A 27,667-nucleotide genomic window follows, 5' to 3' on the forward strand; every position below is an offset into this window, starting at 1 on the left:
AAAGGAATAGCAGATACTGGTTTACCAATTAAGACACTAACTGCGGGAGTAACAGCAGCTCAGGCATCATCTCTGGAGAACATGAGAGGCGGGAAACCAGGCTCTTCTTCAGACTGATTGCAGTAAGGGGAAGAAAGCTGGAAGAGAGATGGTGGTGGGACAAAACCTGGCAAGTGATAGGTGGATACAGAGAAGGGTGGTTATTGATGGGCAGATGGTTTCACAAAGGTCAGGGATGAAAAGACAAAATGTGTGCAATAAGGAGATAAGGTGAGGCGAGGCATAAAGACAAGCAAAGCCAGTGGAAGGAAAATAGGTGGAAGGGGACATGATGAAGGGGAAAGGGAGAAATGGGTGCACTTCCAGGAGGGGAACAGGTAAGAAAAGGAGAAAAACAGGATGGGGGATAAAAGAAGGGGGATGGTTGTTTATGTAAAATTAGAGAATTCAATGTTCCTGCCATTGGATTCTAAGCTTCCAAAGCGGAGTATGAGGTGCTGTTCCTCCAGTTTGCATGTGGCCTCACACTGACAATGGAAGAAGCCCAGGACAGAAAGGTCAGTACGTGAATGGGAAGGGGAATTAAAATGGTGAACCACTGATAGATCCAGTGGGCCCTGGTGGACCGATCGCAAGTGTTCTGAGAAACGGTCAACTAGTCTTTGCTTTGTCTTGCCAATGTAAAGGAGGCCACATTAGGAACACCAAATGCAGTAGAGACGGTGCATAGAATCACGTACTCACCTGGAAGGACTACTGGCTTCCCTGAATGAATGTGATGGAGGAGGTATAAGGAAGGTGTTCTATCCCCCAGGATTGCATCATTCATGAATAGAATGATGTACAGAATGTCTTGGTTATGCTTATATTTGACATAAGTTTGTAGTGTCTAGGTATAATTCTATAATCTCGACTGATCATATACCCTAACTTCAACTTGTTTCCATTATGTCATTTCAAAGAAAGCTGAATAGCAGCTGCTGAACCGATTTTAACCAGTTGGTATTGCAATTGTTTAGCCAACAGAATCTTGAGGAACAGTCATTCTGTCTGCTTATATAAATATGTTCTCTCTGATGAAACCTGAAAATATATATTCAATATCAAGCATCCATTGACAATGCAACAATCTTTGTCAACACAGATATGTACCAAAGGAACCAGTTACCTCAAAATAAAGATTGCCTGAGAAAATGTTTTATGACAATCAAGGAAGAAAGATTGAGTGCTGCCTAGGCCTAAAATATCTTTGGTGCCTAAAGCAGCACATTAAATTGGAGCTGAATTGCAACCATAGTTTTATGCTTGGTCCCTGGCATTAAAACTCTATTGCTACAGAGTCAAAGAATCATACAGCACAGAAACAGGCCCTTCGGCCCAACGTGCCCATGCCAATCAAGATGCCCCATCTATACATCTCACCTGCCCGCATTTGGCCCACATCGCTCTAAACCTTTCTTTTCCATGTACCTGTCCAAATGTCTTTTAAATGTTGTTATGATACCTGCCTCAACTACCTCCTCTGGCTGCTCATTCTATATACCCACCACCCTCTGTATGAAAAATGGGCTGCTCGGGATCCGACTAAATCTTTCCTCTCTCACCTTAAACTTATGACTTTTGGTCTTGATTCCCGTACTCTGGGTAAAAGACCCTGCGCAATCACCTTATCTATACCCCGCATGATTTCATATGCCTCTATAAGATCACTCCTCAACCTCCTGCATGCCAAGGAATAAAGTCCTAGCCTGCCCAGCCTGTATCTACAGCTCAAGTCCTCAAATCCTGGCAATGTTTCCATACATCTTCTCTGCACTTTTTCCAGCTTAATGACATTTTTCCTATAGCAGGATGACCAAAACCAAATACAGTACTCCAAATGCGGCCTCACCAATGTCTAGTACAACCGTAACATAACATCCCAACTTCTATACTCAATACCCTGACTGATGAAGACCAATATACTGAAAGCCTTCTTGACCACCCTATCTACCTGTGGTGCTGGTTTTAGGGATCTAAGTACCCAGATTTCTAGATTCCTCTGCTTTACAACCCTCCCCAGAGCCCTGCCATTCAACCCTAACCCTGGTTTGACTTCACAAAATGCAACACATTGCACTTTTCTGCATTAAACTCCATTAACCATTCCTCAGCCCACATGCCCAGCTGATCAAGATCTGCTGTAATTTTTGATAACTATCTTCACTATCTATGATACCACCCACTTTAGTGTCATCTGCAAGCTTATTAAGTCCCTGACTTCCCACATACTGCAGGAGGAACATTGCGACATTCTACCCGCCATCTCCTGCACTAAAACTAAGGGAAAAAATATCACAACAAACACACACAAGAAACAGCAGACTGCACCTTTACCTCCTGCGACCCTCTGCTCAGCCTCCCAGCTGAAGCCTCTTGAGCCAAAGCCTCAACACAGGCCTTACCCTCTGTATGCCACTTCCCCTCAACACGGCCTCTCCCAGCACTGCCAATCCCAATAGGCTGCTCCGCTACACCTTGCCTTCTTTTTACTGGCTTCTCCATTTGCCAATATGTTGGCCCCTCACTCAACCAATCCAATGGCTGCCTTTTGAAATTCCCGCTCTTGCTCCGACACTGACAAGGTGCTCAAGTTCCAAGATATTTGTTGTGAAAATGAGGCAAAGGCCTTCCCTCGTTTTCGCCACAACTGCCAAGCTAGCACAAGAAATCAAGCAGATGCTCACAGGGTGGGGGTTGAACATAAAAGAATAATAAGCAGAAGGAGCAGTCTGTATGGTACCTCTAGCTGCTCCATCATTAAATAATCAGCACTTCAACTCCCCCTCCCATTCCCAGTCTGACCTTTCTGTCATGGGCCTCCTCCAGTGCCATAGTGAGGCCCACCGGAAATTGGAGGAACAGCACCTCATATTTCGCTTGGGCAGCTTACAGCCCAGCGGTATGAACATTGACTTCTCTAACTTTAGATAGTTCCTCTGTCCCTCTCTTCCCCTCCCCCTTCCCAGTTCTCCCACTGTCCTCCTGTCTCCACCTATATCCTTTCTTTGTCCCGCCCCCCTGACGAAGGATGTCGACCCGAAACGTCACCCATTCCTTCTCTCCCAGATGCTGCCTGACCTGCTGAGTTACTCCAGCATTTTGCGATACCATCATTAAATAAGATTGTGGCTGATCTAATCTTGGCCTGAACTTCACGTTCAGGCCTGTTCGTCATATTCTACTGTTCTTTAGACCAAAAATCTGGTTATTTTAGCTCTCTGGATCAGAAGGTTTCAAAGATTCTTGAACGTCAAAGAAAAGAAATTCTCCCTCAACTCTGTCTCGGATGGGAAGGAGTTATTATGAATAGAGCACAAAACGTACTGTTATGGGACATTAACAGAACAAAACCTCTTTCGTAAAAGAGTAAAAGAATTTAAAGTAAATAATAACTGGCGAGAGAGTCTTGATCAAATTGATTAAGGGTGCAACTGTGAGAACTAAAATTTGAACCGTCGGACATTTGTATTTTCAGCGGTGTTTTAAGAAGGGTAAGACTCAAGGAAATGAGTGGCCTACCTCTATCTCAAATGTTCATGTATTCATATATATCATTGTACAGTGAATCTTCGCTTTTCCGGATCTCTTTATAACGGATTTTGGTTATGGCAGACTGACCTACCGAACTTCACCGCCAGGCCAGATTGGCAATGCCACCCATACCCTGTGCCACCTCTCCAGTCGCTTCCTCGGCCTTGCTTGCCAATGCCACCCCTGGCTGCACTGCTTACTTGGCTGCGCCCGCTGCCGCCTCCACTGCCACCGCCTCTATTGTTGTATTGAGACCGTGACATCGGGCGCTCCGGCAGCAGCAGCGTCTTCGCCCGCCCCAAATCGCAGGGCTTGGGTTGGCCCACTGTGGACCTTTCACCATCCGGCGCGGCCTGAAATAGGCCTCGGGATTTTTTCTCTGCCTGGCGGGGGCTTCAATGTCGGGAGCCACGACCGCCCCGACGTGCAGCGGCAGCATCTTCGCCTGCCCCGAATCGCGGGGCTTGGGTCGGCCCACTGCGGACCTTTCACTGTCCGGCACGGCCTGGAACGGCAATGTGGCGGCATGGCAACTTCAACAGCCTGACCACGGGAGAAGACGGCAGGAGAAGAGAAGACTGAAGGAGACTCACTGTGGCGGCATGGCAACTACAACAGCCTGACCACGGGAGAAGACGGCAGGAGAAGAGAAGACTGAAGGAGGTGACTGAAGGAGACTCACTGTGATGGATGTTTCTTTTTTTTGTTTTGTGTTGGTTTGTGATTGTGTGTGTTATTGCTTATTTTTTATTGCTCTTATTGTTGGACTGTGGGTAACGGAATTTCGTCCAAAAAACTTGTTTTTGTGGATGTCAATAAAGGTTATTCTGATCCTGATTCTGAAGCTATGTAGCTTCGGGCAGGTAGGGCTTTGCTTTAATGTGTTAGCTGAGAAAAGGCACCCCTGTCAGTGCAGTTGTTTCTCCGCTTAAATTATATTGTTAGGTCTCTGCATATGAAAGGCCATATATTCCACTTGGTCCATTATAACAAAGCTTTACTGTAACCAATCACAGATCAAAACATTACATGTACAAAGAAACATAACTCAGCCTTATGTAATACATTTCATAAACTCAGGATGCTCCAAAACACTTAAAGCAAATATGCACTATTTTTAAAGAGTATTCACCATTGTAATGTAGCCAATGCACGAGAAAGCTCCCAGTTAGAAGAAAATCAGATAATCTATTTAAATAATGTTGGTTGAGGGAAACACATCTGCTCAGACATCTGGATAACTCCTACCTGTTCTTTGAAATGGTGCCAAGGGAACTTTCACAGACACAAAGGAGGCATATGGGGCCTTAGAGTAATGAATCAATTGGTGACATTACGGGATAGAATTGTTGTAAAGGGCCTTACCTGTTACAAAATACCAATTAAATATTTAATTAATGAAACAAGAAATTAACGGGAAAGAAGTAATCAAAAACAGTTCAATTCAGTTCGTAACTATGAATAATGAATAAGAAATTATTCTTATTCAAATTCCAAATTCTCTATTTTCAAATCATTGAAAACAGCAGAAACCAATCATTTAACTTAATATAATCCCTGAACGTGAAAAAAATGGCTTTCATATGTGTCAAGAATCATTAAGTGGAATGAGACTGCCTTAAATAACTGCTCCAATTAGGCTCCAGATTTAACCCACCCCTGAGCTAGGTTGTATGTTTAACTTTCAGTGTTTGGATATCCAGATGGGTTCCACGGCTTCCCAACTTTTACCATTGTAAGTTCATTCATATTGCTATAAATGATTTGTAAAAAGTGGTGAGAGCCTGATGTGCAGCTAAAATTAAAGGAATGGAGGAAAAATTGTTGGAGGCAATTCGATGGATCTGATGCAACAAGGTGAAGTGAAATCATGATGGAAAAATGCATCAGGGAAGAGCAATTGAAAATGGGGATTGCCCAATCATCTCAGACACTTAAGTCGCTGCTTGTGATTTACTAATACGGTTTAAATGCTGTGGGTGGGATGGGTGCCCATGAGCATTATTTTGTGTAATTCTAAGTTAACCACAGCTGGATGGTTCTGTTGTTACTATTTGCTTTTGCAATCCAATAACTTAGACTCTGTTGCACTACGACTTCCTGAGAGAAAGGGATTCTTGTGATACCAAATGGCAGAAATAATCTTATTACCTGTGCACATCACAAATGTTACTTTGACACCTGAAATGTTCCCTTCAAATTCCCAGAGATTGTGAGTCAGGACTGAAAAATGTCTGCCAAAACCACCTGGAGAACCAGAGACGGTACTTGGTGCTAAATGGTAAGGAGTTGAACATCATCCCACTGCACCAAGTGTCGCCTGATAATTTTATCAAAAGTAATTACAAAGCTTGAAAGCATTCTGTAGAACAACCCTGGAGACAATGTTAGGGCAGAACTGGAGTTCTTGAATACCTCATGATTTAATACCTTGTGGTTCAGACTACAACAAAATGCTGGCACAGACACCGTCAGACTGTGACTGCTTCATCCAATAAAACTGCACAATTGTATTGATAAAAGAATTGTGTTGAGAAGTGGTGACACTTATACTGGACACCACCTGTATAACTGTCCACTCAAGCACAGAGATTACCTGACACACTGACTTACAGCAGTGTCCACTATTCCAGAGATTTTAGATAGTGTTCACCACCAAGGCACATCCAGACAATGTTATGAAAGCAGTGTTTTGCTTTATTTTTAACAATAGTTCGAGCATGGTAGCGTTGAAAAAAATGTTTTCCCTCTGTTCAGACTGGATTGTAGAAGTTTTGTTATGTGGCAAGTTAAATGGAGTCTATAGTTTAATGTTGATAGACCTGTCCTTCACTTTTACAATAATAAAGATGTTGCTTGAGTGACAGTTGCCTGTTAAATTGAAGTTGCACACTGATAACCTACTGACGGATTCATGTAAAATTGCCCGATCAGTGTGTTTGCAATGATTTGCTGAAATCACAAGTAGTCAGCCAGTGCTTTATTCAACAGTACTTGGGAGCTGGTTGTGAAAACAGTTGAATTTAATCAAGTGAGCATGCTGCAGTTTTCTGACAAAGTTTTATTGGGGCCTTTTAGTTTAGTTTAGTTTTAGTTGAGAGATAAAGCATGGAAACAGGCCCCTTGTCCATGCTGACGATCGATAACTCATTCACATTAGTTCAATGTTATCCCACTTTCCGACTGCACACGAGGGGCAAATTACAGAGGTAATTTAACCTACAAACCAGTGCATCTTTGGGATGTGGGAGGAAACCGGAGCACCTGAGGAAACTCATGTGGTTTCAGGGAGAACGTGCAAACTCCGCACAAACAGCAGTAGTTCTACCAGATACGCAACTAGTCCTAGGAGTGGTTTTATCTTAAATGTGGCTCAGATTATTAGTTTTGTTGGTGCTGTCTCTGAAATACAGTGGATTAAAATAATGCGCACTGAAATAATGCTTATTAACTGGTCTACAATTCCCAAGCTTTGCTTTGCAGCCCTTAAGTAGAGACACAACATTAGCCACCTTCCACTATGCTGGCACCTCACCTGTGTCTAATGAAGATTCATTTATCTCAGGCACGACTCCTGCAATTTCTCGTCTAGCTAGAATAGTGTCCAGTGTCCTTGGATCATGCCTGGCAGATTTAACTACCTTCATGGGTCTTAGCAGGTCCAGCACCTACTCAATTGTATTACGGACTGTTCTCAAGACATTTTCATTATTTTTTTCAGGTTCCCTTGTTTTCATGTTTTTCCACAATAAAAACAGAGGAGAAATATTAATTGAGGACCTTGCCCATCTCCTGTGGCTTCACACAGCGATGACCACTTTGGTTTCTGATAGGTCTATTCTAGTTACCCTGTTTTCCCTTAATATACTTTGGATTCCTTAACATCACTTTGGATTATCCTTAATCTTATCTGCCAGAGCTATGTTATGCCCCCCATTTTGCACTCCTCGTTTCCTTGAGTATACTCCTCCATCCCACATACTCCTCCAGGGATACACTTGACCCCAGCTACCTACATCTAGGAAAGCCTCCTTTCTCCTGACCAGAGCTTCAATTTCTTGTCATCCAGAATTCCTTATCCCAACCTGCCTTGCCCTTCACCCTAACAGGAACATATATACCCTGAACTTTTAGTCTCATACTTTTAAAAACATCCTACTTTTCAGTCTGAAGAAGGGTCTCGACCTGAAACGTCACCCATTCCTTCTCTCCAGAGATGCTGCCTGTCCCGCTGAGTTACTCCAGCATTTTGTGTTTACCTACTTTTCGGACATCCCTTTGCCCACAAACAACCTACTCCAATAAACGTTAGCAAGTTCCTGTCTAATACCATCAAAATTGGTCTTGGCCCAATTTAAAACCTTAAGCTTGGGACCTGCCCAGTCCTTATCCATAACTATTTTAAAGCTAATAGTATTAGCGTAAATCACTTGCCCTGCCCAATTCCCTAAAAGTAGGTCAAGCTTTGCCCCTTGTTCGGCCTTTTACATGTTGTCTAAGAAAACATTCTTAAACACACTTGACAAATTCCACTCCATCTTAGCTCTTGGCACTATGGCAGTCCCAGTCTGAATAAGCAAGGTAAAATCCTCTACTGTGACAAGCTGATTAATCTTGTCGTTTTTTGCATCCATCTGGCATAATTGTTCCTCTAATTCCCAATTACTATTTGGGGGCCTATACTACTATCTTAAGAAGGTGTTAATCCTCTTTTTGTTTCTCAGCTCCACCCATATGCCTCCCTGGATGAACCTTCAGTCATATCATCTTGGATTACTGCTGGGGTATTTTCTTTAATTAATAAAGCAACTCCCCCCTATCTTGCCTGTAGCACCTGTATCCTGGAACATGAAATTGCCAGTGGTGTCCATACCTTAGTTAGGTTGTCATAATAGCTATAACATTTCACTTACATGTACTTATCCACACCCTGAGTTAATTTGCCTTACCGGTCAGGCCTCTCACATTGAAATAAATGCAATTTAATCTTACTGTTTTGCATGTTCTGCCTGTGACCATGTGAATTTCCACTGGGGGCTTGGGCTTTCCCCCCATATCCCAAAGACATACAGGTTTGTAGGTTAATTGGCTTCTGAAAATTGCCCTGGTGTGTAGGAAATGGATGCAAAAATTGGATAACATAGAACTAGTGTAAACAGGTGATTAGTGTGGTCGATGGGCCGAATGGCTTACTTCAATGCTGTATCTCTCAATCAATGAAGTTCCTCACTCCCTGCCGTGCTCCTGCCTGTTCTGTCATTGACTTTTGCAACGACTTCCAGGCTCCAATCTTGTCTCATTACCTTATTGGATCCTGTCCTCCTTCCAATCTAGTTTACACCCTCTTTTGAGTAGCACTAATACACCTGCCTGCCAGGACATTGGTCCCCTCCAGTTCAGAGGCCACCCATCTCTCTTGTACAGGTCACCTCTGCTGCAGAAGAGATCCCATAGGTCCAAAATTCTGAGTGCCTGCCCCTGCCGTAACTCCACAGCCACTCCTTCATCTGTCCTATTCTTCTGTTCCTACCACGTTGTACCAGAGTGATCTGGAGATTGCTATACTTAATGTCCCATGTGGGGTCTTGTCTCTTTTCCTACCCATGTCATTTGTGGCAAAATGCACAATGATTTCTGGCTGCTCACCCTCCTCAAGCATGTACTGCAGTCACTCAGACATCCTGGACCTTGGCACCAGTGAGATAGCACAACCAGCGAGTCTTGTTTGCTGCCACAGAATTTCCTGTCTGTCTGCCTAACTAACGAGTCTCTTATCACCATAGCCATGTCTGTGGGGAAAGGACTGATGAACCTCTTTATCAATAAAGTTGGAACCATCCATTCAGCTGCCCCTTTTTCCACCATGCTTTATCTTTGCTGAAGATTAGCCCTAAACTTTTCTTCTTGTTTCCCTCCAATTTCAATTTTTCAACTCTGATTGCAAACAACTCACCTACTGCTTTGTTCAATTTTTTTACACCATTTTACATCCCTTTCAAGCCTCATGTTAGCATAAAGCATTCATAACTTGCTCTTCTTAGATGCCATTCTCATTCAAATCTGTCAACATCACTTTCTCTTCAAAAAATGCATGATCATACTTTTTATGTCCTTGCAAGTTACTGTCTTATTTCCAAACTTCTTTTTCTCTCCAATATTCTGTATCGTCATCTGTAAAGATGCTTGTTTTCTGGAAGTGCTGCCTTTGAATCCCTCTGATCAAGTTTCCAGTCATAGATTCATACAATTAAGCAGTACAGAAGCAGGCCCTTCAACCGAATGGATAAAGAAACAAAATGATCTTTGTCTAAACACATCCTATACTGTACGGACCAGAATTGCACACAAAACTCCGATTGTGGCATAAACAACAATTTTTATAAATGTATCATGATGTCCCAGCTCCTTTACTCAATACCTCAGCCGATGAAGGCAAGCATACTATAAGCCTTCTTCACCATTCTGTCTACCTGTGTCACCATTGAAAGGGAATTACGTACTTGTAGCCCAAAGTCCCATGTTCTACAACATTCCCAGGGCTCTGCCATTCATTGTGTGTCCTGGCCAGCTTTAACCTCCAAAAATGCACTTTACACATTTACACTTGTCCGAGTTAAACTCCATCAGTCATCCCCTTGCCCACTTACCCAGTCCTGTCAAAGAAATTAAACTTTCAGCTTTCTTCCCTCCCACCCCCACAATCAGTCTGAAAAAGGGTCCCGACCCGAAATGTCACCTCTCCAAGTTCTCCAGAGATGCTGCTTGACCCGCTGAGTTACTCCAGCACATTATGTCTTTTTTTGTAAACCAGCATCCATAGAAATTAAGTGACCTTTATTAAAATCACAAATTACATTCCATATGTCTGTGAGTGTGGTAAATAATCCCTCCTCGGCAGTTGACCATGCCATCTTTCTCCAATATGTCTTGTCCTTCTTGTTGGGATTTTCCTCATATGATTTTTTTCATATTTATCCAGTCACAGGCTCAAAAAATCACCTACATTTCCCTTACTGGTCACTCTGTCTTCATTACGAACAGAATTCCCTCAAGATCCATGGACAATTTCACTTAATGGTAACATCATGAAAAAACTCCAAATGTTGCTCATAACCTTTACTGCTACCTCATGATTAATGCGGACATGATTTCTTATTGTCCCTCCTTTACATCTTTGTACATCTCCATTCCTCTCTTCCTTTAAACATTCCTCCAAACATGTATCTCTTCAACCAAGACTTCAATTGTAACAGTGTGTGAGGTCCATCCACACAGATATTTAATTATTTACACTTACCAAGTGATATCCTGAGAAAAGAATTATAGTTGATATCAAAGATATAACAGCGTAAATATTTTTGTTCTAAAAACATAATATTGTATATTGCTGAACATCTGAAATGAAAACAGAACATGGATAAAAGATTGTCAGATTGAACTATTAATTCTGTTTCTCTCTTCTCAAATGCTGCCTGTTCAGCGTTGTTATTTTTATATTAGCTTTTGCTTGAATTAAATTTGAATTTTTGTAATAGTGTACATTTCCAGAAATAGATTAACCCACAAAACAGAAACAAGATAGACAGCATTACTGTAGTAATTCAGTCTCGACTGTTTTAACTATAATGCTTCTTTGTAACCATTGTATGTAGAAGATTCAAGCCCCGTTTGAGGATTTGAGCACTCTTAGCCAGATGTTTCAGTGCACTCCTGTCAGACAGGATATTAACCAGATGGCATTCACAGAAAATGAGCATGTAAAGGCATGTTGTAATGGAAGGAAGGTCACAAAATAGGGTAACCGACCTCTGGATACAAGTTCACAATTTGACAAATCTTCTGATTTAAAGCATGGTGGATGTGAATTACAAACGTACACGCAATCCCAACCTAAACAAATCTGGAGAATCCCTGGCTTTATTGTGTCTACCCTGCAAGTGCATCTTTCGTCATTACCATCAAGGCAAAGAGGCAACTTAATTGGTATTTCATGGACACAAGAAGTAAATGGATCTTTAGTTTCATCTACTCCCATCAACATACCATGCTTCCAGCTGACTTACCCACAGTAAAAAAAAATCAAATTACAAAAACAGTGAACAGATATACTTTGCTGTTATATACTTTGAACATATATACTTTTCTGAAGGGTCGCGACCCGAAACATTACCTATTCCTTTTCTCCAGAGATGCTGTCTGACCTGCTGAGTTACTGTAGCTTTTTATGCATATCTTCAGTTTAAAGCAGCATCTGCAGTTCCTTCTTATGTTTTGCTGTTGTTATAGAATCAGGAAACTGAGGATCCACTCCAAAAATAACCAGATTGGATGTGATTCTTCAACCACATAATTATGGAATTGGATACAAATTTCACATTCCCAAAGGCAGAGTAGAATCTATTATGAAGCCATTGATCTTGTCCAGTGATTGTTAGAATCCTTCTCCTTCTTCTCAGGTGATCTTTCAGAATCAAGGATGATTTACTTCCACTCTTGTTCAATGGTAACTGATTAGGCCAATGTTGAATTTGAAGTCTCTGCTACAGTCAGGGCAAGAGCTAGGTTAGGTGATCTGTGAGGTGGTGTATTTCTTCCATTGTGTACTTGACACTGGATGGAGATAATCAGTGACTAAGATTCCCAAGAGTTGGTAGGGATGTTACACTCGTTCAAGGAGGCTTTGAGTCCACCAGATAAAGCATACATGGTGTGCCAGTTTTGCAGATTTGATGCCCAGCATGTGGATGACCTGGCTTGCCCATCTAGAACTCACAGGGTGTAATTAGGACCTCCAAGATGCTCATCCTATATGGGGATTTGGAGGATCCTGTGTAGATAACTTTGCTGATATATCTCGTGTTTTGAGGTGTCTGTTGCATACTGCCAAAGTATTAAGACACATGCAGGAGGCTGGGGGTCACTGAGGTATGTATATATCAGATTTGTGCAGGGTTTGAGATCTTGATCTTCAAGCAGCCTTTTCTTCGGGCAGTCTAAGGTTCTGAAGATAGACTGATGGCAATGGTGAATTTAATTCCCCCTGCAGAAAGATGACTCCTGAGATATGGGAAAGGGTACACAGTTACTGTTAGGGGATTTATTCACAAAATGCTGGAGTAACTCAGCAGGTCAGGCAGCATCTCGGGAGAGAAGGAATGGGTGACGTTTCGGGTCGAGACCCTTCTTCAGACTGTTGCTCTACTGTTAGGGGATGGTGTTTTATAGTGGATGAAATTTATTAGAAAACCTTTGCACTGTGAATTTTAAGTATAAGGCATACTGCAGTCAGATCACAGCAGTTGGAGCAATCTTATTTCTGGAGTGCATGCAAAGGAGGTTGAAGTTTCCCATTGAGCTATAGATTAGCTCTAATCTAACAGTACAATAGGTGAGGTGCAGCATTGAAGCCAGAATGAATGGAAAAGGCGTGGAGGCAATAAGACCAGTGTGCACTAAAATCTGTGGTGCACTTTGGTGATTGGGCCCTAAATTGCTTTGAAGGTTCCGAAAAATCTATGCACTTAACCGTTTTAAGAGTTGGTTGATCTCCCGCACTCTTTACACCCACCTTTTGTTCCATGGATCATGTCAAGTCAAGTCAATTTTATTTGTATAGCACATTTAAAAACAACCCACGTTGACCAAAGTGCTGCACATCTGATTAGGAAAAGTGTTTTACGTTGTACTTTGACCTTGGTGCCTGTAACACTGCCTTTTTCACAGTGCAAAAATTGTGAGGGCCAGCATGTTCTAGATGTTATGGATCCTTTGTGGCTCCTGATGGATGGGAGTTGATAAATTCCCCATGAGACGCTGTCTAAGAAAAAGTTATCTTTGAGAACTCCAGCATCCATTTGTATTATGAATAGAGCACACATATTAGCACAAGAAAACGACTTTCTTCACCAGCCAACTCACACCTCAACTGGAGTAGTGTTGAAATCATTGGACATAGGGTTTACATTTACCAAAAAGACAGACTCCAAGGGCTAAATTGTAAGGACAGGTTTGAAAAAATAAGGCTCCTACACACTACAATTTCAAAGAACAATGGCAATTTGACTGAAGTCTTCAGTATGTTTAGTGTTGGGTTGCATGCAGAGAAACTATTTCCGTTGGTTATGGTATCTATTAGGCAACAGAGCCTAAAATTTGAAACCGGATCTTCTGAGAAATACTTATACATTCAAAACCTATAAAAATTTCAGAATTATTCTACTAGTTATTAAATTTAACTTGGAAGGTGATGGAGCTTTGTTTACCAAAGATATTATGGGATAAGAGGCAAAGGAGTAAATATGGTTATACATTATCCATGATCCAATTGAAGAGAAGAATGGCTATGAGAGGTTAAAAAGCCCATTCCTGTTTCTGTTCCCAAATGAAGTCTATTTTCCTTTTCCCATAGTCAAGAGATAAACCCCCCCCCCAAAAATGGTCTCAATTCATAACAAATCAGCTCCAAATCAACCTGATAAGAAACAGACCTCTCATTGGCGTGCCTTGCCTTAAGCCCAGTGTAAACATATAATATATATATGAACAATAAAAAACAAAGAAGCTAGAGGAACACTGTCATCAGGCAGCATCTACAGAGAGGATACGTGGCGTTTTGGGTTGGGACCATTCTTCAGACTGTAAAAAGGCCTGAGTTAGACACAAAGAGCTGAAGAAACTCAGCGGGTCAGGCAGTATCTCTGGAGAAAAAGAATGGGTGACGTTTCGGGACAGGAACTTTCTTCAGACCTGAACCCAAAACGTCATCCGTCTTTTTTCTCCAGAGATGCTGCCTGACCCGCTGAGTTACTCCAGTACTTTATGTCTATCTTTGGTATGAACCAGCATCTGGAGTTTTTTATTTCTACATTCTGTAAGGTCTGGCTGTGTTGATATATTAAGCACATTTAAATACCATGTTATTTAGTAGAGTACAATACATTCTCTACAAAATGTATGATTTCATCAAATATAAATGTGAATGTATCTAAAATCCACAATGGATTCATAAAATATTTCTCGATGAATATATACCTAAATGCAGAACTTGATCAAATGTGCCAATACTTTCCTGACTATTCAGCAAAAGGTAAAAGAAAGTCTTGTTGAAAGTCATTTTTATCATTCTTACTTATAATGGAAATTAAAATATTAACAATATGCATGATGAATCTCTATCATCCGAGTAAACATTATCAATGGAGGGCATTTTAAATGTAAGTCTGTGGACTCAGATTTCCTCTAATGAGCTTTATTCAAGCATAGTTGAATTCAAAATTATTGAAATGCAGCTTTTCTTTAACAATCACATGCAGATAATTACAATTATAATTTGGGAAAAAATCTACAAACATTGTACTGCACACTTGTCTAAAATGTGTACTTAAAGAAAACTAAACCAAAACACTTATGTTTTTAAAAAGCAATAATCAAAATGTTTAAAACGGTAATTAATAACATTATATATTAACGATTCTTTTTCTTATCAAAATAGTTCAAAGTTCTTCAAGGTTTGGATTAATTTGGAGAAACAGTCATGCTGGTAAACGATGTGTTAATAAGTAAAACAAGAGCGAGTTACTTTTATTGGCGCTCTGGTAGTTGATGGTGGTGGAGGTATTGTTTAGCTCCTCCGACTTTGAATAATGCCCGAGTATCTTTATTGTGAAAGTCAACAGGCAGGCATCACCTACATAATCCAAAAACAATGCAGCATTCCCTCGACAGTGCAGTGAATTTCCATCCTACATTATCTGCTCAAACCCCAATCAGGAAGAACCCCACGTAATCCAGGTGTTTCATCCCACAAATAAGAATGTAATATTCATATATTAAAAATACGGTTATTTCCATATCTTCAATGTGATAATATAATATAATGTACTAGAATCTTATTTCCGCCTCCACCGTGCTTATTTTCCATTGGGAAATATATTTTTTAACTTGAAAACGTTTATAATATGTAAAACATTGAGAAAAAAACAGAAAACAATTACTGCTTAAAATCTAGCACGATTATATTTAACAACATTATTCTGAGGAAATGAATCAGCCATTGCTGGGCGGTTTCTAAATAATGGGTATCCACAATCAATTCCAACTCCGGTATTATTTCTTAATTTATCGTATTTCTACCGTTAAATTTAAAATGTTATATTCCCGCAGAAGTATTAAATACCGATGACTATTAACACAATACAATCCCTCTTTTATGTAACCAAAATCAGTCACCTATTATCTAAAAATCACAACGCTCGTTTCTCCTTCCTACTCCTAATGCTCAACAAAAGGCTTGGAACATTAAATAACAAGCCACCACATGGGTCATCTCCTCTCGAGAGTCATACAACCCCCACCTTTTGCCAATGTTAGTAAATAACAGGCAGCTGCCTTGTTCACTCCTCCTCCTTCAGTGGAAACCAGCCCAGCGCAATCGACAGCAAATAGTCGATCGACAGCGACAAAAAAAAGTAGAGTATTCCACATAATTGCAGTTAATTTAAGGGTGAACAACAAGATTAATTAGAAAACGCAACTCTTTCGCAAATAATATAAATGTGAAGTGAGTGATGAGCTGACGATGTCTCATTTCCTGCTGCTAGTCAAGTCCCAGATTGATGGATTTAGTCTGCAGCTGAAATTCTTTTGATCTTTGCATTTATTCTGAGTATGGCACCTATTCTGCTGGAGCTGAGCAAGGTTCGGGCAAGCGACAGGCGCTCTATGAACCTGTTTACCTTCATTCCAATCGACTATATTATATCAGTCGAACCATAGCATCCAAAAAACATTGCCATAAAATAGATTTAATACTTATGTGTGGGGCCGAATTGCAATTTGGATTAGGTTTTAATTCTAACCTAGGTTTGGATGGGGTTAAAACCCAGATGAAATAGGTCCAGGAATTGGATTGGATTCGGGTTAGGGAAGTAGTTGAGTCAGAATACAGTTGGGTTTGTTGGAATGTAATTTGGATTGGGGTCAGGGGTTGACGTGGATTTGTATTGAATTGGAGTCGTGGCTGTTTTGGGTTTGAATTTATTTCAGGCGTGAATTTGAATTGGAAATGTAATTTGAATGAGGTAAAGGGTTGACACGGGCTTGGACTGGAGTTGATTCTGATTTGGGGTGGCGTGCTGTGGGGGGCTTGCTGTGTTGCGGGCGGAGAACTGACTGCTGAAAGTCAGTGACTCGCAATTATTAATTCATTCCTCTCCTCCCTTTCCTCTGGCGAGGAACGCAACCCATGAGAGCGGGTTGAGTCAGCAGTACATGAGGCCGCTGTAAATAACCCGGCCCCCGGCACAAGGCGCACAGACTGGGAGAGAGGTCCGGGGGCCACGGACGGGAAGGAGGAGGAGGCGCAACAAAAAAGAAACAAACCCCACCGCCCTCAACATCAGAAATTAAATAACAGGAAGGAGACAAATATCAGATTGTGGAAACTTGCGGGTCTGGTGACGGTCACCGGGGCGACTGAGGGCGGAACACGAAGCGAAACGACGGAGCGAAGCGGACAGTGAGGGAGCCTGGAGCTTGGCCAAGCCCGAGAGGAGCAGCTGCGGAAGTGCGGCGGCAGCAGCGGGGCCTGGGAGGCGCAGTGAGAGCGGCAGCGGGCAGCGGGCAGCGGGGAGCAGGCTCTCGGCCGCCCCCGGTTATTGTTCCCGCCGCAGCCGCCGCCACCGCCCGACACAAAGTCCCGCAACTTCGGGATCGGCCCGACCAGCTCCCCCTGACCCCCTCTCCCGGCCGCCGTCTCCCCTCCCCTCCCCTCCCCTGGGCCCGCGCCGCTCCCGCCGCCTCCTCACGGCACCAGATGCCGATCGCCTCGCCTTCTCACTCGGCTCAGGAGCCCTGCCTCTACCCCCGGCTGCGGGCCGGGCCCTCTCCGCCCAAAGACACCGGCGATCGCAGCCACGACCAAGGCGCGTCCGCCGAGCAGCCGCGGCCCCCGAGTAACCCGGCGGCGGGCGGCGGGCCGGGTCCCGAGGGCTCGCTGCGGCAGGAGCCGTGGGACCGGGGTGCGGGCAGATACCCCCCGCCCGCCCAGCACCCGCTGCTGGATGCTCCCCGGACGCGCTCCAGATCCAGGTCGGGACTCGGTGGCGGCGGCATAAACCCGCCGAGGGCAGGCGGCCTCCAGCCGCAGGCCGGCTGCCAGGGCCACGGCGATCGTCCCGCCATGGGGCATGGAGGCGCGGCCGGAGCGGCGAGGCCAGCAGGTAAAGGACCGTGGGCTCAGGCGGGGTGGCGGTGACTCTGGGGATGTGCAGCCTGCAAGTTTGGTGCCTCTGGGAAGCGCTGCTCCAGTTTGTGTGGGCTAACTGATAGCAGGGCGCCTGCGTGCGATAATGTTATGAGATTGTGTGGTGGGTGCCACTTTCTTTCTCTTACAAGGCCCAGCATTAGAGCTAGTGGACGGGACTTAGTGTGCCAATAATTAGGACACCGGGTTTAGTTGTTTGTAATCGGTGCCCCACTCGCAGAGCATGTTGCGTTTGGATTGAAGCTCGTGCAATGTGCACCAAGTTAAAACTCGCTGCTTTTTCACTAAATTGTAGGAGAGGAGGAATGAATAATTTTAAAAAGCACATCTCGGTTACTATTGGAAGGACTGCAACCATAACTATTTGTGTAGTAAATATTGATAAGGGAGAATAGTGCTGAATCTCGCACAGTTAAAATAAAAACTGTTTTAATATCACCACCTATTCAGGAGGCCGGCAATTTAGTTGTTTAATCATTCTGTCCGTTGCTGGAAATTTTAGAAAACAATCTTCGAGGACGATGTCACACAAATGTGTAGTTTGAACAGGTTTATAGTTAGAAACAGAAAAAATTGGCGCAGGAGTAGGCCAATCGGCCCTTTGAGCCAGCACTACCATTCAATATGATCATGGCTGATCATCTAAAATCGGTACCCCGTTCCTGCTTTTTCCCCATATCCCTTGATTCCTTTAGCCCTAAGAGCTAAATCTAACTCGGCTTCCACCTACATCTGAGTTTTGCTTCTGAACTAAGTAAACGTGACGTTTTTCCTTACTCTTTGGGTGGGCTTTTGGGTGGAATTGCATACAGGGTGCATCATGTAACTTTTCCAAAAGCAAGTAACAGTCTGTGTCTGACACATGTCATCTCATATGCTGCTGCAAAATAGTGACAACGACATGAAAGCTTTGTGGCATGGTCTGCTCTGCCTCTTGGGAAGGCTCAACTAGTTGATTGTTGGCTTGTTCTTGTCATGAAAAAACATATACGTGAAAGCCCATCTTCATGTCATTCATTCCACTGGTAAAAGCAACATTTTTAATTTAAAATTGAAATAGCCATAACTTGTATCAATAAATCAGAGAGTTAAAGTTAGGCAGTTGTTTGCATAAAATGAGGAATGCTTGGCATTTTCTTTTTTTTTAAAACATTTCCTAAAATAATTTAGTGAAGTGAGTACATTGACATGTTGGATACCTACTGTCAAAATTAAGTCATCCAACTGTGTAGAAATGACAATATATTGTCAATTCAGATTTCATAATTTAATTTTTATTGTCCAAATGGATCATTCACTTTATATTGTCTAATCTTCAAATCTCTGTTACATCAATTATTGGATAACTCATTTTTTTTATCTTTTACTGATTTTGAATTGGTGTGGACTATAAACATAGCAAGAATGTAGATACTTTAGTTTGCCATCCAATACATTCTCTTCCTGTCCTTAACACGATGTCTTTTACAGCTTGGTTTTGCGAGTTTTGGTGATATTTATTTCTTGTCATGAGAACGATTGTCCAGAAGCAGTGCCTCTTAAAAGAAAAACAGAAATTTGTCTATTCTCTTTAACTTGGATAAACATGCCAATGTTACTTTAAAATAGATATTACTAGGGGTGAAACAAACTTGATCAAAGAGGAGGAAAAAGTCTGGATTATTCTTGATTGGACATTGCTGGCTTTACCTTGCATTAAATGTTATTCCCTTATCATTTATCTATCAAAACACTGTAAATGGTTTAATTGTAATCATGTATTGTCTTTCTGCTGACTGGATAGCACGCAACAAAAGCTGTTCACTGTGCATGTGACAATAAACTAAACAGTAAATTGTAAGTGGACTCATTTGTATCAGGTGGTTGGTGGGGGGGTTGCATTTGCAAGTGTTTTTTTTATTTGAGAGAGATCAAGGAACGTCATGGGAGAATTATGTGGTTGTTGGAACAAACAGATGCCCCAAAGGTATTTGAATGCAAGAATGAAGATTTTAATGCAGAATTTACGACAATATCACTAAATGGGTGATGGATGCATAGAATCCAATGTAGGTTTAAACAGTTTGGGTCAGGACGATGTGAAGCTTCGATGTAGCCCACTAGGCGAGCATTGGAATTAAATAGTCTGAAAGTTGACAAAGACACATGAAGGTATCGGTACCACAGGGAGGAGTGGAAATAAACAATGCTATAAATTTGCAATCTTTCATGTAGGATGAGAATTTGCATTCTGGACATTGAGGTTATGAGCAACATTGGTTCAGACAGATAGATGATGGGATATGGCATGAAATTAGTTTCAAAGTTACTGAATTTACGCCAGGCTAGTGGTTCAGAGTGTGCCAAAGATAACCCCTTCCATCTTTCCAGTAGTTCAGAGATGTTGCAAATCAGCCATTACTTGGTCAAGCAAGTCAGCTTTTTACACACAAGGTGTTGATTATCTGGAGCAAATAGCCAGAGGAGGTGCGGCGGCAGATATACTGTAATTACAGTGTTTAAAAGACATTTTGGGCAGTAGCTTGGATAGGAAAACCATAGAGGGATGCAGAGCTAATGAAAGCAAATCGTACATAGGCATCGCTTAGATGAGGTGGACCAAAAAGGTTTGTTTCTTGGCTGTAAGATTCTATAACATTGTCAAGTGGCAATGCGTAAATGAGGAGGATGTGGTGAGATATAGTTCTAAAGGAAGTCCTTTCTGAAAGTGTCTGGCTGAGATTGGAAAGGGAAATACAGGATTGGGTGAGACAGTCCCAGCGAGGTGGACAATGGGAAAGTGTTGTGCATATATTTCTACAGGGGTCATGGAGGAAAGGGAGGCAATTCCCTTTGGTAAAAATGCTGAGGATACAATGTGAAACCATGCCACTTCAACATGGAGGGGGCGATTAGGGTGAAGTTTAACTGGAGATACTAGATAAAGAATTGATGCGTAGGGATATGATCCATTAGATTGTAATCAGATCACTCTAAAAGTCACATTCCACCATGAACTGCACTTCAGTCTAACGTGCTTGATATATTTTCCGTAAACATAAAACCACTCCAATTTGAGGCTTTTGTAACTTTTCACAGAGAGGAGGTATATATTTTAGTCAGTCTTAAGACATTTTATAAGTACTGGCTGAAGTTCACACAACACGGCACATTGTTGGCAGAATCATGATACTTTCCCTGCCACTAGCAGTTCCTGCAATGTTCCATTTAAAAAAAACATGTGGAATAAGTATCCATAATTCTCTGACTGTTGCATTATCACATTTCTATTGTTATGGATGTGCACAGTCAAGCAGAATGATATGGGGCAAGAATATTGGGGGAAAAAAACCTGGCACTATTATCCAATCCTGAAACGTTTGACAGAGATCAGATTAAGCCAGTTAAAAGTATTCGTGCAGAAGCATTTTCTATTTATCGATATCTTTGCCTTGGGGCATTAAATAATCAGCAATGCAACAAGATACTCCCTGTGCCATGTGACTTCAACAAAGTATAATTTCTTTTAGTTTAACTTTTAAGGTAGGGGAGTGAAAAATTGAAATATTTTCAGCTATTTGTTTGCAGTTCTTTAAGTTACAATCTAATTTGTAATATTATAGCTTTTCTGCTCATCCACTGCTATTTTAGTTCCCTTGACGTCACTGGTAGATGTACATTCAAACAAGCTGACTATCGCTGTTAAATAAAGGTTCATCCATGCAAGCATGGAATTCAAAGAAGCCAAACTACTGCTAAAACACCTTTCATGTGTTGATTCTAGTCAGAGCATGAGAACACTTTCCTGCAGACTTGGAAAAACAAGTGATTTTGTGGGCCTCCTCGGTGTCCTTGGAATTGATCATGCAAGAAGCTAAACTGGAAATCGGACATAGAGGTTCGGGTGAGGGAGCACGTTGGAAGGAAAAGTCAATAGTGCAGGTCAAAGATGGGTAACAATAACCAGACTGTATTGTGAAGGTGCAGAGTGGAATAATAAGAGTACGCAAGTGAGAAATCAGAGAGGAAAAATGAAAAAGGTAAAGATTCTTAAATGCAGGCACCATTCAAAACAAGATAAATGAGTTGATTTCATAATAACAACACTAATGGTTAAATGATTATGATTTTATAGCCATTACAAATAAGTGATTGCAAGGGAATCATGACTGGAAACTGAATATTGAGGGGTATTTGATATTGTGGTAGAAAAGTGAGATGGGTTAAATCTGTAAATAAAGGATAATGCCATTGTATGATGAGGATTAATATTGGCACAGGAGTTCAAGATGTGGAATTGTTTAGGTGGAAATAAATAGTAAGGGTGAGAGGTCACTGGTGAGATCAGTGTATAAGCCCTTAAATGGACATTGTGAGTCAAAGCATCTGTTTCATTGCTCTGTGATCCTTTGACTAACTATACAATACCATGCCATATAACAGTATCAATCACAAAATAATGGTGGCGAATCAGAAGGGTGGTGCAATTATCATGGGCAATATAATTATCGTATGGATTGGACAAATCAAAATGCTAACAGTAGCCCTGAGGATGTTCATGGAATGCAATTGTGGATGTGAAACTTTGCCCTGTAATAATCTACTAGATTTTTAAAAATGTGTGCTCCAGCCAGATTTGCTGCTGATACAAAGATAGAGTTAACAATGAGTGTGGGAGGAGGACACAGACCCTGCAAAGTGATTGGAGATGGGGTTAAATGAATAGGCAAGAACTTTGCAGATGAAGTATAATGTGAGGAAAATGTGAGGTTATTCACTTTGAAATGAAAAAGCAAATTATGATTTAATGGATTACAAAAGATTGCATTACAAAGGGATATTCTGGTAAATTACAATTATTCGGGCAACATCTGTGAGTGAATGGACAGGTTACATTTCGGGTTGGGATGCTTCTGAGTAATCATAATCATACTTTATTAGCCAAGTATGTTTTGCAACATACGAGGAATTTCATTTGCCATACAGTCATACCAATAAAAAGTAACAGAACACACAAAATACATTTTAACATGAACATCCACCACAGTGACTCCTCCGCATTCCTCACTGATGGAAGGCTGAAAAAAAATTCAATCTCTTCCCATCTTCGTCCTCCAGCGGTCGGGGGCCTCTAACCTTCCGTTGACGGGACGATCTTACTCCCGTAGCTGGCAGCAGGCCTTCCTCGTTGGGGCGATCAAGCTCCTGCATCGGGGGGGGGGGGGCAATCTCAGCTCCCTGGCGCCGGGTGATCGGACCTCGTGCGGTTTCAGAGCTTCCCGACGTCGGTCTCAACCTGAGACGGCGAGCTCCTCGATGTTAAAGTCCGCAGGCTGCGGTTGGAGCGTTGATCCCAGGCAAGGAATCTGCTCCGATGGCAAGTCAAAGTCAGTCCCGAGCAAGGCCTCCAACTCCACGATGTTCGGCCGCAGAGCGACCTGAGATACGATCTGGAAAACAATCGTATCTCCGGCAAGGTAAGAGATTGAAAAAAAGTTTCCACGACACCCCCCCCCCCCCCCCCACATAAAACAAACCAGAGAACATTAATGCATACTTTCTAAACACACCAAAAATAACAAAAGAAAGATGAAAAAGACAGACATACTGTAGGCGAGGCAGCCATCATGGCGCCACCTGGTGGAAGTATGGTTCAAGAATCACAAATATTAGCTTGTGGGTACAGTAAGTAATTAGGAAGAGTAAAGAAATTTTGACTTCTATAAGAAAATAACTGCAGATGCTGGTACAAATCGAAGGTATTTATTCACAAAATGCTGGAGTAACTCAACAGGTCAGGCAGCATATCAGGAGAGAAGGAATGGGTAGTATAAGAAAATACCTGCAGATGCTGGTACAAATCGATTTATTCACAAAATGCTGGAGTAACTCAGCAGGTCAGGCAGCATCTCGGGAGATAAGGAATGGGTGACGTTTCGGGTCGGAACCCTTCTTCAGACTGAAGGAATGGGTGACGTTTTGGATTGAGACCCTCCAGACTTTTATTGTAACTGGCTTGGATATAAAAGCAGGGTAATTTTTAATTAATAGACTATTATAGGAAACTGGTGTGATAACATCTATAATACTGCATACCATTTGATGCACTGCAGTGAAAAATCACAGGGTTTGTTCCTAGGATGAGAGGTTAGACATAGAAAGGTTGAGCAGGAGAATGAAACATAAAAGGGGGATTGAAGGTGGATGCTGCGAGGTCGTTTATACTTCTGGAGTTATCCAGAACCGGGATCATTTCAAAAGAAGGGCTTGATGGATCTTTGGAATGCTCCATCCCAGACAGCTGAGGAGGCAGAGCCACTGAATACGTTCAAGATTGACTACAGGGGTTTCGAATGGTACAAGTAGTGAGCAGGAAACATTGGATCTGTAGTGATCTTAATGGCAAAACAGTGTTGAATGACTGACTGGCCGAGTGTTCCTGTTTTTGTATCACACCCCATGTGATACTGGAATTCTTTGAAGAAATAGCAGGACAGACAAATGTTGTTTACTTAGATTTTCGAAAGCCTCTGGTAAGGTGCCACACATTAGGCTGCTAAAGAAGATGAGAGCCCATGGTATCAATGGACAGGTACTAGCATGGATAGCAGGTTGGGTGGATGGCAGAAGACAAAGAGTGGCAATAAAGGAGGCCTTTTCTGGTTGGCTGCCAGTGACTAGTCGAGTTCCGCAAGGATCGGTGCTGGGGCACTACTTTTCACGTTGTATATTCATGATTTGGATGAGGGGATTGAAGGCTTTGTGGCAAAGTTTGTGGATCATATGAAAATAGGTGGAGGGGCAGGTAGTGTAGAGAAAGCAGGGACCCTGCAGAAGGACTTGGACAGGCTGGGGGAGTGGGCAAGGAAGTGGCAGATGGAATCTTGTGTAGCAAAGTGTGGAGTCATGCATTTTTGATAGAAATAATAAAGGAGTAGACTATTTTCTAAATGGGGAGAGAATCCTGAAATCGGAGGTGCAAAGGGACTTGGGAGTGCTGGTGCAGGATTCCTAAAAAGTTAATTTGCAAGTCGAATCAGCAGTAAAGAAAGCAAACTCGATGCCAGCATTTATTTCAAGAGGGTTTGTCTCCAAAACAGGGAGAGGGTCCAGAGGAGTTTTACAAGAATGATCCCAGAAATGAATGGGTTAACCTGTGATGAGCGTTTGTCGGCACTGGACCTGTAGTTGCTGTAGTTTAGAAGAATATGGGGGGGGACCTCATTAAAACATGCAGAATAGTGAAAGGCTTGGATCGAGTGGATGTGAAGAGGATGTTTCTACTAGTGGGAGAGTCTAGGATTACAGGTCATAGCCTTGGAATTAAAGGATGTTCTTTTAGAATGGAGATGAGGAGAAATTTCTTTAGACAGAGGATGGTGAATCTGTGGAATTCTTGGCCTCCACAGCCTCCTGTGGCAGTGGACATTTTTAAGGCCGAAATGGATAGATTATTGATTACTAAGGGTGTCAAAGGTTATGGGGAGAAGGCAGGAGAATGGGGTTAGGAAGGAGAGATAGATCAGCCATGATTGAATGGTGGAGTAGACTTTATGGGCTGAATGGCCTAATTCTACTCCTATCCCTTATGACATGATGATGTATCTTTACAGCCATAAGCTAATTTGGTTTATGTTTTGCTTCTGTTCGCGATATTTTATTTTCCTTCACTCCCTTTCTAACAGTAATTCAATACAGCAATATTGTGTTGGCCAAGCAGTGGAAAGGGATTCTTGCAAGAGTATGCAAAAGTAGATGTGTAAAAGGCCATGGATAGTTGTATAGCAAATAGCATCGCAAATGTTTTGATTCCTTTCACATGAGTTATTGTTTTTATCTGAAATATTATTCGCTGTACTAATTTTTGATTAAATTGGGTGAGTTGGCATTGAATATTTCATATTCTCATCATGGCTTCTTTAACTTTCATTAGCACAATTTTGGTCCTCGTGTTGATAAACAGCAATAAAAGTTTCCAAAGGTGATGGAAAGACTGGAGGAAAGACTAGGTGCTGAGAGCTCTCTTATACCTGCATTAAAGAGGCAATTAAACACACCTGAGCATTTACAAACGCCTGTGAAGCCATGTGTCCCAAATACGATGGTGCCCTGAAATGGGGACACTATGTCTAAACATAGAAACATAGAAAATAGGTGCAGGAGTAGGCCATTCGGCCCTTTGAGCCTGCACTGCCATTCAATATGATCATGGCTGATCATCCAGCTCCGTAACCTGTACCTGCCTTCTCTCCATACCCTCTGATCCCTTTAGCCACAAGGGCCACATCTAACTCCCTCTTAAATATAGCCAATGAACTGGCCTCAACTACTTTCTGTGGCAGAGAATTCCACAGACTCACCACTCTCTGGGTGAAGAAATGTTTTCTCATCTTGGTCCTAAAAGACTTCCCCCTTATCCTTAAGCTGTGACCCCTGGTTCTGGACTTCCCCAACATCGGGAACAATCTTCCCGCATCTAGCCTCTCCAACCCCTTAAGAATGTTATATGTTTCTATAAGATTCCCCCTCAGTCTTCTAAATTCCAGCGAGTATAAGCCTAGTCTATCCAGTCTTTCTTCATATGAAAGTCCTGCCATTCCAGGGATCAATCTGGTGAACCTTCTCTGTACTCCCTCTAAGGCTAGAATGTCTTTCCTCAGATTAGGAGACCAAAACTGCACACAATACTCCAGGTGTGGTCTCACCAAGGCCCTGTACAACTGCAGCAGAACCTCCCTGCTCCTATACTCAAATCCTCTTGCTATGAATGCTAATATACCATTCGCTTTCTTCACTGCCTGCTGCACCTGCACGTTTGTTTTCAATGACTGGTGCACCATGACACCCAGGTCACGTTGCATCTCCCCTTTTCCTAATTGGCCACCATTCAGGTAATACTCTGCTTTCCTGTTCTTGCCGCCAAAGTGGATAACCTCACATTTATCCACATTATATTGCATCTGCCATGCATTTGCCCACTCGCCTAATCTATCCAAGTCACTCTGCAGCCTCCTAGCATCCTCCTCGCAGCTAACACTGCCACCCAGCTTCGTGTCATCCGCAAACTTAGAGATGTTGCATTCAATTCCCTCGTCCAAATCATTAATATACATTGTAAATAACTGGGGTCCCAGCACTGAGCCTTGCGGTACCCCACTAGTCACTGCCTGCCATTCCGAAAAGGACCCGTTTATTCCTACTCTTTGCTTCCTGTCCGCCAACCAATTCTCTATCCACCTCAACACTGAATCCCCAATACCGTCTCCTATGTGGGACCTTGTCGAAGGCCTTCTGAAAGTCCAGATATAACACATCGACTGGTTCTCCCTTATCCACTCTACTAGTTACATCAAGTTGTAATTTCTATATGGTGAAACCAAAATGCATAAAAATACCCTTTAATAAAATCTGGCAATGTGCACTTTAACCACATGTGATTATCTTCTATTGCAAATCTCAAATTGTGGAGTACAGAGGCAAATAAATAAATGATGGGTCTTTGTCCCAAACATTATGGAGGGCACTGTACGTAGTTGCATAATATGGTGTTAGGAATGTTCTGTACTAGATTCATTTAGTATTGGAAATGTTATGCAATGTGTTCTATTGGAGCATTGTTTTCTTTAGTGGCCTAAAATATCTTGACTTACATTTTGGGGTCTTTCTGATTATTCAGTCAAATTTATGGTGCTACTTTAAAAACAAACACACAGTCTGCAGATTTGGTTTCACTAATGTAAATGAAAATAATTCTTCACATTGCAGGTTTCGGTATTTATATTAAAAATGTGTTTGACCAGTGATGTTAACAGTTCCAGTTATGCCAATTTTAATTTATCCCCAAAAATGTTT

The 27,667-nt window shown here is 42.1% G+C and overlaps 1 protein-coding gene across 3 annotated transcripts in view; it reads left to right on the top strand.

Annotated features, from left to right (window-relative positions):
• The first annotated feature begins 16,700 nt into the window (after nucleotides 1-16,700).
• LOC144591950 (E3 ubiquitin-protein ligase RNF38) overlaps nucleotides 16,701-27,667 on the top strand; it is a 129,831-nt gene continuing 118,864 nt past the window's right edge. For 2 of the 3 annotated variants that reach the window (XM_078396006.1, XM_078396007.1), the window contains exon 1: nucleotides 16,701-17,792. In XM_078396006.1, coding sequence (XP_078252132.1) covers nucleotides 17,387-17,792 — 406 coding nt within the window. In that variant the 5' untranslated portion in view covers nucleotides 16,701-17,386. The remainder of the gene's footprint in view (nucleotides 17,793-27,667) is intronic. The other variant, XM_078396008.1, reaches the window with a different exon arrangement.

The sequence above is a fragment of the Rhinoraja longicauda genome, chromosome 3 (genome assembly GCF_053455715.1).
Source record: "Rhinoraja longicauda isolate Sanriku21f chromosome 3, sRhiLon1.1, whole genome shotgun sequence".
Classification (NCBI taxonomy): domain Eukaryota; kingdom Metazoa; phylum Chordata; class Chondrichthyes; order Rajiformes; family Arhynchobatidae; genus Rhinoraja; species Rhinoraja longicauda.